This window comes from Anabrus simplex, chromosome 1, assembly GCF_040414725.1.
Source record: "Anabrus simplex isolate iqAnaSimp1 chromosome 1, ASM4041472v1, whole genome shotgun sequence".
NCBI classification, from domain to species: Eukaryota; Metazoa; Arthropoda; class Insecta; order Orthoptera; family Tettigoniidae; genus Anabrus; species Anabrus simplex.
In genome coordinates, this window is record NC_090265.1 from 1154274550 (window position 1) to 1154286385 (window position 11836).

The following is an 11836-nucleotide window of genomic DNA, read 5'->3' on the forward strand; positions in this document are numbered from 1 at the left end:
GGTGGTAGTATTTTTAGCTTTAACTCTGTGTAATTCTTGTAATACTAGTCTCCTGAGTGTATAACATCTATGCAATTAAGATATTTTCTCTTTCCTATATGCGCATTGTGCGCTATCCTTCCATAATATTAACATCCTGCATAAAAGGCAACGTAACTGGTCCTATCACTAAATAGCCTACGAAGTCCAATAAATTACCAAGAAGTATAAGAATAAGAATTCATCAGTCTGGACTGGAGGACTGTTGTGTTTAGGGCAAATTCTTATATATAGCAACGTAACTTATTATAAATAGTTAAAGAACACATGTTGAAATGTCCGCAATCTGCTGAAGTATTTTGAAAATATAGATACTCCGTGATGTAGAGCTGTCAGAATTTTTAAATGAATTTTCCTCCGAGGATTTCCTTAATGTGACCGAGGTATCCGGTTGTCAAGTTATTTCTTTCCATCTGTCCAAAGTGCCACACTCTCACATATATCCATCCCTCCGTCGTTCCACTGCCCTCTCCTGCTTATCCGTTATATGTTGGCCCGGTGTGTATTTTATGTAGAAGTCGCTGAGATCGGCCACTCTAGTGTGAAGATTAGTATACCTTGTGTCCCTGTGCTTTTCCTATATCTCCTAGCAAGACCGACTACAATATATCAGACCTTAATGTTACTATCGATTAGGAGGAAAATGGCGACTTCGTGGGCGAGCGTTTGAGACATGTGGTTGGTTCATATCTGTGTTTACATTCTGTTAAAGAGTGTTATTTTGATAGAGTTATTAAAGTATAACGTATATGTTGGGTAAAATAGTAATCTATAACGGTTTATCAGTATGGTGTTTTGTTAGAAATTTATATGGTGGTATTTTTGATGTATAATAGCGTTTATATTGTCGTGCTGTAACATAGCACAAAATGGGTCGTTCCTGCTGCGTTCGTGGTTGTAGATCTAATTATACCGTTGCTGAACCTTATAAATTCCCTGAAGATAGATCTCTACAGGAGAAATGGATAAGGAATATTCACCGGGAAAATTTGGATGTCAAAGACCAAACTATCGTACGCTATGTGTGTAACCAAAATTTGTGGTTAGGGAAGATCTCTTTCCAACCGATAACGGTGAGCCTATTCGTTTTAGTTTTCTCATTCAGTTGGAGTAATTTCATGTAAGTTGACGATAAGTATTAGTTTCTATGTAGAATATAAGTGTGTGAGTGTATTTATATGGGTCACTGGTCACTAGGATCTGGAATTATACTCAGTCATGTGAGAATATGTTTTTATCGTGTTGTGAACCGGATTTAAATCGAACTATGGCAATGCCTCTCATACATCTATTCTTAAGTTCTCTAAGGAATAAAAAACATTAAGAGAGAAGTGGATTAGGAACATACATCGTGAATATTTCTACAAAACAGTAGTGTGCATATGTCATCTGAGATTAGGGAAGACTATTTTTTCTAATTATAAATGGTTGACCTATTCGTAGGTATTCCTCGAAAAAAAAATTCATTTAGATGGCGATAATTGATATGGTGATGTTCCTTCAGTGTCTATGTGCTTCAAAGTGTCGTGTGATTTAGATGTAATTGTATTTTGAAAGAATCTGTGCTTGCCTGCGGGAACATTTGGCTAGATCTTGGTGTATGACAAAACTTATAGTGTGACAGATGAAGCAATCTGAACACTGTTACACAGAAGAAATAGTGACTTGCAGGGATGGTGGTGGTGTTGATTATTGTTTTAAGAGAAAATACAACTAGGCAACCATCCTCTATATAACACTGATCACAGAGAAAGAGTGGAAGGGGTCCGACACTTCGAAAAATGAAGGTATCGGCCGAAAGACTACCTAGGCATCCATACGTGATACCATCGGGGTCTGAAAAGAAAAAGTGTTGGCCAAGGGAGGCCGGATATGATAGATGAAAGTGAGGAGCGTGGCACAAGTAAGTGGAAGCAATGCCAGGACTCAGCTGAGGGCCCCGTGGTCGCTCCAAAGTTCAGAGCCCCTGGGACCCCTTTTAGTCGCCTCTTACGACAGGCAGGGGATACCGTGGGTGTTATTCTACCGCCCCCACCCATAGGGAGGATTTGCAGGGTTAGTTTGTTTGTAACTCAGGGGTTTTATTGTAGCAATACCTTCCGATTCATGCTGCGGATATCTGCTATCAAGCAATCTACACCAAATTGTAGCTCGTCCATGTAGGTTAAAGACATCATTGTTTAGAGTCAATAAAGTTGTTTTACTCATGTTCTTCAATGGGGAAAATCCTATTATATATTTAGTGTCTGAAAGTTTCATTGCTAAGTTTACCACCATGGTTGGAAGTGCTACTATATCATACGTCAACATATGATGTAAGAGTTTCCAGTAAGGAAGGCTTAACATCACGGCGGCTGTTCATTGAACTGGCGTAATCATTTCGGATGTACTTCATTTTCATCGAGTGCTGAACATTAGAAATTGTACACCACTTCGAAACTAAGACAACACGTTATGTTTCATAGTTCTTATGAGAGTGAATAAATTGAGGAATTTCGCAACTTAAATTATTTTTAAACATTCAAAATGATGTTATAAATATCATTTTAACAGTTTTATAATGTATTTCCATCTATCCAACGAAGTGTAATCTAAGAGAAAACTTTATTTGACTAAGTGATCTTTCGAAATAATCAGCTTGCTGTTCTCTTTTGCTGTGGTGCTGTCCATCTATTCTAGCAGAATATGCGTGATTCTAGTTGATTATATGTGAAGAGTAGTTGCTCGCGAAGCGTTTTCATAGGTGCAACAGTGATTTTCCTTATGGTGTTACATTTATCATGTTAAATTACCTACCACCGTTTGCAAAATATGTTCGTGATTTCTTAATTTCTGGCGGATTGAACGAGATATTGTGTAGCTCTTTCAGCGGTATCAACACAAGTAATTTAATGTGACGCCGGGCTGAGTGGCTCAGGCGGTTGAAGCTCTGGCCTTCTAACCCCAACTTGGCGGGTTTGATTCCGGCTCAGTCCGGTAGTATTTGAAGGTGCTCAAATACGTCAGCCTCGTGTCGGTCAATTTACTGGCAGGTAAAAAACTCCTTTGGTTTGGGACTAAATTCCGACATCTCCGAAAATCGTGAGTTGGTTTATCGTCGAAATGAAGTTATTACGTGCTACCTAACATTCATCAGTCGGCAGCTACTGCGCCCACGATGTCCTCCATCTTGGTTTTGATATTACGGTCTGATATATTGTAGTTGGTCTTGCTCCTAGCCTTGTATACACATTTCCTCACTCTCAGTTGTCTAGGTGATACGTCTTTTCATGAACTACTTCAAGTGCTTTGAAACCATTTTGTGAGTCCGCTTCATGGTCTACTTCCCTCAATCTTCAAGTACTTCATACTCAGAACAAATTGTGAACTGTATTGGTGTACTACTTTATTGGAATTGTGTCCGCGTGTAGAACTAGTACCAATATAATACAGTAATACAGTGACTGGGTGAAATAACGAGCCCAACTCAACTTCACGAACAGAGCAAAGAGGATCGAGACGGCGGTGGCCGGTGGTTATACAATTTGTTTGTTTTGCAGCTGGTTTTGGACTTCCCGGCTCACTATGGGTGAACCAAAAGAAATTCCCAATAACTATAAAGACTATAAGCATCAAGATGGTGAAGAAGTGCCGAATCCACGATTAGCTTTACACGTTGAATCATCGTCCAGTAAACTACTGGAAAAATTAGAATCCCAATTGCGGAAAGTTTCTAACCTGGATGATGTGTCTGTATACACCGGTAGCTCAGGCATAGCTTTGCTATATTTTATGTTAGGAAACAAAGTAAACCCATCATATTACGATAAGGCACTGACAGTAATTAAACAAGCTTTTCCTTTGTTGAAGAAACGACGTGTAAGCTTTTTAAATGGTGATGCAGGACCCCTTGCTTTGGGTGCAGTTCTCAACTTCAGGCTCGGTGATAATAAATCGGCTGCGAAACTAGTTGCTAAGTTGACGGGATCTTTACTTCATGAGGCACTGGACTCCCGAGTACCAGACGAAATATTGTATGGAAGGGCAGGTTATCTTTATTCCCTGCTTTTTGTGAACAAGCATATGGGCAGAGATACTGTTCCAGTTTCTACCATAAGAAATGTAATAACTGCTATATTAAATTCTGGGAAAGAACTGGCATTGCATGAACATGTTAGGTGTCCACTGATGTACCAATGGCATGAGAAGCACTACCTTGGAGCTGCTCATGGCATTGCTGGGATCTTGTTCATGTTGCTGCAAGCCAGGGAGTACGTGAGCAAGTCTGATATGGATAAATTAATATTGCCAACAATTGACTATGTGGAGAGTTTGCAGTTCACATCTGGTAATTTCCCATCATCTCTGGAGACCAACAAAGATAAGTTGGTGCAGTGGTGTCATGGTGCACCAGGAATGGTAGATCTTTTCTCATTGGCATACCACATATTTAGGAAAGAGAGCTACCTTACTACTGCATTGAAATGTGGAGAGTTGGTATGGAAGCGAGGAATTTTGAAGAAAGGTTATAGCATATGCCATGGTGTATCTGGTAATGCATACACATTCCTGAGACTTTACCAAGAAACACATGACTTGAAGCATCTTCATAGGGCCTACCAATTTGCAGACTGGTGTACAGAGTATGGGAAATATCAAAGTCATCCTCCAGATCGGCCATTGTCGATGTTCGAAGGAATTGCAGGAGTAGTTTACTTTCTGATTGATATTCAACATCCAAATACAGCAGTTTTCCCAGCGTATGTTTTGTAGGCCTAAGTCATTGATATAATAAAAAAGCTAAATGTTTTTGAATAATCTTGTGTACCGTACTGATTGTAGGCCTATGTATAAAGTCTAAACTAAAATTATATTTCTGTGATTATTGCTCATTCTTGTAGTGGTGTCGTATTGAATCTGCTGCTCCCTATTTGTTGTACAGAATCTTTTTAAATTTTATTATCTCCTCTGTAGGCTCACTCCGTTTTGTATTTTGTAATGGAACGGGAGCAAGAAATATAGAACAAGAGTAGAAAGCTAGGAATAAGAATAGAATCATACACAAAAGATAAGTCGATGACAAGTGTTGTTTCTCCAACTTTTCACATGAAGACTGAAGATTCTCAAGAATGCCCCTACAAAACAAGCTCTCAGGGGATTGAGAAGGAATAATGGATATGGAAGACCTTGATTTTGTGTTGAAGTAGTCCATCTGTATAAAGACAGCAGTGAATGAAGACATGGTGTTTGCCTGGTTGTACTTTTATGTTTCCATGTTTGTCGTTTCCTCCTCCTTTTCTGATCTGTCATTATGTTTACGCTTTCTAATTTCTAATAATATTGATTTTACAACTCACTAATTACTTTTATGATTTTCTGAGACACCAGAAGTACTAGAGCCTCCACAGCTCCGGCGGTAGCGCACCGGCCTCTCACCACTGGGTTCTGTGGTTCAAATCCTGGTCACTCCATGTGAGATTTGTACTGGACAAAGAGGAGGCGAGACAGGATTTTTTCTCTGGGTAGACCTACTCCAATTTTTCCTGTCCGGGAGATAGTAGGTTCGAATCCCACTATCAGCAGCCCTGAAGATGGTTTTCCATGGTTTCGCATTTTTCACACCAGGCAAATGCTGGGGCTGTACCTTAATTAAGGCCACGGCCGCTTCCTTCCAACTCCTAGGCCTTTCCTATCCCATCGTCGCCATAAGACCTATCTGTGTCGGTGCGACGTAAAGCCCTTAGCAAAAAAAATAAAATAAAATAAAAAATTTCCTGTCGCCATTCATTCCAGCAACACTCTCCAATGTCATTTTGTTTCATTTCATCTGTCAGTCATTAATCATTGCCCCAGAGGAGTGCGACAGGCTTCGGCAGCCAGAACAATTCCTATCCTCGCAGCTAGATGGGGGCTTCATTCATTCCATCCCTGGTCCAGTCGAATGACTGGAAACAGGCTGTGGATTTTCATTTCACTAACCCTACTGACATGAATCTGACATATCTGAACGTCGTCAAATACCACCGGATGCTCTTCCATCTGAGTAATGTTTTTATATTCTATCCTAACTTTCTATTACTGCTTTATATTTTGAGTCTTAAACTATTGGATCTAATTCATATTGCATCTGTCCAACAGCTCATTCTAAATACATCAACCAGAACAAAGAATGCAACAAGTTGAAGAAATGATGTGTAACTGTCAATTTAACCAATTCTTATTTTGATGGAGAAGGTTGTTAGGTATGTTTTGAAAGAGAATTAAGCTTTTAGGGAAGTCAAGATTGTGCACCAAAAGCCTGGATTCAGTTCGAAACCTCTCCACAGTGTTCATATGGAGTGAGGGCAGGGTGTAAGATGCTTTTGATGGTGGTATGTCCATTGGATGGAGACATTTAAGCCTCGAACAGACCCCTGGTGCTATTATTCGACAAGAGTAGACTGTGCCGGCACAAGGTTTCACCCTCTCCCTGCCTGCTATCATAACATTATTCATTTAATCACATTAATTCCTCTGATGAGGTTGATGTCAGGAAGGACCTCTGGTCATAAAAACTAAGTACTCAGCCATCTGATATCTGAAAAGTGCTAATGCTTGATGTTCAAAATTTATTGTTTAATTCCTGTGCTTTTTGCCGGCCCTGCAGTCTAGGGTTAGCGAATCTGCCTCTTACCTGGAGGCACGGTGTTCATTTCCCAGCCAGGTCAGGAATTTTTATGTGGATCTGAGGGCTGGTTGAGATCTATTCAGCATGCATGAGAACCATTGAGGAGCTATCTGATGGTGAGATAGCGGCCCTTGTCTAGAAAGCCAAGAATAACGGCCGAGTGGATTTGCTGCGCTGACCACTCATTACCTTGTAATCTGTAGGCCTGTGGACTGAGCAGTGGTTACTTAGTAGGTCAAGGCCTGTCAGGGCTGTTGTGCTATGGTGTTTGGTTTTCCTCTGCTTTTCAATTCTTTGTTTATAGTACACGCAGCCCATTTAGAATACAAGTCTGCCAAGACAGCTGCTGCCTAGCCAGATGACCTGTTTTCAGCTATTAAGCTAATGGTAATTTAATTTCAATAAAATGAGTTTCTAAGGCATTTCTGCCAATTTTAAAATCGGTCTTCAACAGTAATCAAGGTGTTAGCTGAGTGGTGGTGTCACTAGCTTTGGACCAAGGCAGCCTGAGCAGTAAGCCCAAAAGTTTTTAAAGGATAAGTTGCATATGTGCGGTTCATATTCCACATAAAACTGGAGGTATTGTCTGTGATCACAATATCAACAGTCGCCTTTAACTATAAGCTTGCTTACTTTTATGTCAATGTAGCTTAAAAGCTTTATAGTCTGTCAAACACACAAGTTCAATATAAATATGTCATTATTTAACATACGTGTTAAAAAAAAAAACCCACACAATTAAACAAGGAATAAAAATACACACTATTTTAGTTACATTTAACTGAGTCGACGCTGGAAAGTATGGCTTTCGCCGGGCTGAGTGGCTCAGATGGTTAAGGCGCTGGCCTTCTGACCCCAACTTGGCACGTTCTATCCTGGCTCAGTCCGGTGGTATTTGAAGGTGCTCAAATACGTCAGCCTCGTGTCGGTAGATTTATTGGCACGTAAAAGAACTCCTGCGGGACTAAATTCCGGCACCTCAGTGTCTCCAAAAACCTTAAAAGAGTAGTTAGTGGGACGTAAAGCAAATAACATTATTATTATTGTTATTATTATTATTATTATTATTGTTATTATTATTATTGTTGTTATTATTATTATTATGATTATTATTATAGTATGGCTTCATTCTTAACAAAAAAGTAATAAATGCTTTTGCTTCAAGCAAACAATTGATGAAACAACTGTTGCGTTCGTGAAAGGTACTATTTGCACATGTTTTGAGTGCTCAACTCCCTTGTTCCTCAATTGGTAGTACTCGTCATCATCGTATGTGGAGCTAGCAACATTGAAATATGAAATGCACTTTCATCGTTCCAGCATCTTGTGATTTTAGTACAAAGTTTTCAGCCTTGTAATATTTTCCTTGATAGCACATTGTATTCTGATGTTAATAGCTTGTTTTCTAGTTTATTTGAAGTGATTAAGTGAATTAGGTAGATAATTAGTTTATCACTGTGGCTGTATCAACATCAGCTGCATCTTCCCCAGGAGCTTCTCCTATTCGTGCAACTGTGCACAGCAAATGCAGAAAAATAAAAGTGAAAGAGGGGCAGAATACTGTGACTTTGAAAATTAGAGCCACTAATTGATTCTCCTGCTCAGTTAGTTTACAGAATGAGCTGCTGCTTATATGTAATTTCCAGAAAGATATTATTTAATTTTTATAATTACATACTGTAAATTACGTATTCTGGACCTTTAGGTTCTCCATCACTGGAGGACAGATGATTAATTTTTTAATAAATCTTACCACTAGAGTGTAGTTTTGGCTGGGGAGACTTGAGAGAAAGGAGACGAGCTGCTTGACTGAGTGGTATGTTCCGAGCTGTCGATGGAGAGATGGTGTGGAATGACATCAGTAGACGAATAAGCTTGAGTGGTGTCTTTAAAAGTAGGAAAGATCACAATATGAAGATAAAGTTGGAATTCAATAGGACAAATTGGGGCAAATATTTGTTTATAGGAAGGGGGGTTTGGGATTGGAATAACTTACCAAGGGAGATGTTGAATAAATTTCCAATTTCATTGCATCATTTAAGAAAAGGCTAGGAAAAATACAGACAGGGAATCTGCCACCTGGGCAGCTGCCCTAAATGCAGATCAGTAGTGATTGAGATTGTCATGTTGAGCAAACGCTTCATTTTCATTGAATACAGTATGGCATTATGTCGCAGAAGTAATTTGCCTTTTATGTATCTAATATCTTGATCTGTTAGTATTCTTAGTGACTTTATATTCAGTATGATAAATACATTATAGCACAGAATTATGATCCCCTATATATATTTTTGTCAAGTTACTGCAAATGTTTCTTGGGACTGGAAAATGCATGCAAAATAGACAAATGTCTAAAGCTTTACATTTCTTTAAATTTGTCTCTTTTTCCCTTCAATAATAAATACTAAAAATGCATGCATGAAGTACAGTAAATATTGTTCAGACATAGCTTGATTTACTACTTTAGCCCATTTGTTTCACTCTCTGTGGTTGGCGGTACTGAGGAAATGAATGCTGAAATGGCACTCTTCTCACTTGCCTGTTCCCAATTCCCCGCAAAGCCAAACTTGTACATACAATAGTTGCCGTATGCATTATATTGTCGGAGTATTGAGAACCAAGGCTTCTTTGATTTTCAAAACTGTACAGAAGTAGAGAGAGGTACTAAAGATTTTATAGGAGATTAAGCTCAGGTTTGAGAAGAGCAACATGAACTAGGAATAATCGCTTCCTGCTTCTTCAAGTTCATGCATGCCTGCCATACAACTGCTGTTTCAAAATCAACTCCAGCAAGTGAACTGTGAGCCTCCAGAGACCCTATCATGGGCTCAGAAATCATGGGAGAGCATAGTGTAGTTTGCATTATACAAGAGGATGTGCAGGGATAATGTAATAACAGTGCCATATATTGTTTACTGATAAGTCACAGATATGTCTATAATCATCAGAGGATATAAAATATGGAGAAGAACTGGAGGAATATTTCCCATGCATATGCTTATTGGAAGGTTGGCTCTTCGCTTGGTTCATTTTGGTTTTTAGCTGAGGTTTTAAGGTTGCATGCCCTTCTTGATACCACATAATCTTTCAGATGAATACTGCCCTAGGGTCCACCAGTATTTGAACCTTGGCTGTCTAGGTGGAAAGCCAGCAACTAAGCCTCTGATATAAATATAAGTTATGGTATATGTTATTCTGTATATCCTTGCATAATTCCATCAAATTGTTTTGCAAAATCATTCTGCATTGTTTTTATAAGTCATAATATTGTACAACAAAATAATTGATTTAAGTATTATGAAAGTGACAAGAATTTAAAATTCTTATCTATTTTCTGAAATTGAATTGTTCTTTGTATCAGTTAGTATTATTAAATGTCTAAAGTATATTATTTGAATTTAGATTCTTTGAATATTCAGCAATCAAGCTTTAGCATAACAATATTATTTTTGACTATGTATGGATAAGTCTGTATTGTAAGTGTTCTCATATACCTATAACATCATTGAAATTATGTTATATTTAAGAAAGAATGCAAGACTGCATTTATTAATACATTTTGAGTCTTGATATCTGTAAAGAATATTGATAGATAAATTGTAATTTTTGTTCATTTCAGGATTTTTTGTTTATTAGTATTTGTAAGGACAAGTTTAGGATATTCTAGCTTTCTTGTAAACTCATTGGTCCAGCCCATTTTATATTGGTATGAATAATGTAGTACTCAAGTGCTGATCTCTGTTATGTAGTTGACTGTTCACAACCCTAGAATTCAAGATGTCTTAGGTTTAAGTCTATGGGCAACTGCCCTAAATGTAGATCAGTAGTGATTGATTGAGATTGATTGAGATAGGGTGATAAGCATTCTCCAGCTAAGGTTTATCTGTAGTTAACTGCACATCAGTCTAGAATTCAGGTCATCCTGCATTTGAATCCCTAGGGTGATGAGTATTCTCCATTTCAGTTCCATTTGAAATATACACAAACTTATGAAAAATACTCGGCAATTAGGTGTTGGTGACAGGAGTGATTGTTGTTTTAAGAGGCAAAATAACGTCGTTAGGTTTGCAAAAAGGGAATTCCCTTTGTGGCCCTTTCTTTTCTCCTTACCTTTATTATTTTTAAAAGGTCAGATCTTCTGACATTTTCCCTGATTAAAGTTAAGAAGGGATGTTTATCCAGCTGTACTTCCTCCCAAAACAATAGTCACCAACTCCCGTTGAACTGAGAATGACATGAAGTTCACTGGGCTTGAACATCAAGCTCATTATACTTCATAGCCCATTCTATCCTATTCCAACTTACATATTTTGCTACTATATGTTAAACAGCATAGAAGTTGGGAGGTAGAGTATTTCATTTCACAAGGTGACAGGTACCTTCTTCCCCCTTCATTACTTCACTATCATTCTATTCTGTAGGACTAAACTTGTAATTGACTTATCAGCTGAGTTATACAGAGTGTTTCAGAAAAACAGCATAATAGCAGGGATAGATTCCTCGCATATAGAGAAGAAAAAAGTGTATGTACACATACATGTCTGGAAATGTGTATTTTCCAAGATATCACACTTTACCCCTCTATCGGACCGTGAGCTGACATGATATTTGCTGCACTTTTATGGTGTGACACTAATCAACTGTACCTATTGATGCTAAAAAGACTATTGCTTAATGGAATCTGTTAACACCCACAAATGAATTACGATGGTTTCCAAACAAATATGATGGAGACAACGTGGATGCAGAGTGGGTCTCGACCCACAAGTTGCCATGGCTGGTTCATGATCCGACAACTGTGACTGGCCAACCGAGCAGAGAAGAGGTGGCCACAGCTCTGCCGTGGCTCTATGTCTCTGTATTCAGGAGAGGGGTTCCCACCGTCGGCTATCCTGAGATTTGTTTTCCATGGCTTTTCATTCTTCTGCACTAAGGCAAATGCTGTGACAGTTCCTAATATAGGCCACGGCCGCCAACCCTCTCGTCTTCTACACACATCTCCTCCGATACAAATCTCCTGGCCTGAGGGACGGTGTCACCATCCAGGGGGCCCCCTTTCCCTCTCAGGGGAAGAATGAAAAACATTTTAGTAGTAGTAGTAGTAGTAGTAGTAGTAGTAGTGTACCTTTGTACTGGAGACAGGTTAAAGGA

The 11836-nt window shown here is 38.8% G+C and overlaps 1 protein-coding gene across 1 annotated transcript; it reads left to right on the forward strand.

Moving 5' to 3' along the window:
• Positions 1 to 3542: 3542 nt before the first annotated feature.
• LOC136858124 (lanC-like protein 2) lies at positions 3543 to 4900 on the forward strand. Its single transcript, XM_067137440.2, has one exon. It carries the CDS (start codon positions 3604 to 3606, stop codon positions 4789 to 4791), a length of 1188 nt encoding a protein of 395 aa, XP_066993541.2. The 5' UTR covers positions 3543 to 3603; the 3' UTR covers positions 4792 to 4900.
• The last annotated feature ends 6936 nt before the right edge of the window (positions 4901 to 11836 follow it).

What these genes read in the sequence shown, in the direction of transcription:
- LOC136858124 (XM_067137440.2), top strand. Translation starts at nt 3,604, where the DNA reads ATGGGTGAACCAAAAGAAATTCCCAATAACTATAAAGACTATAAGCAT.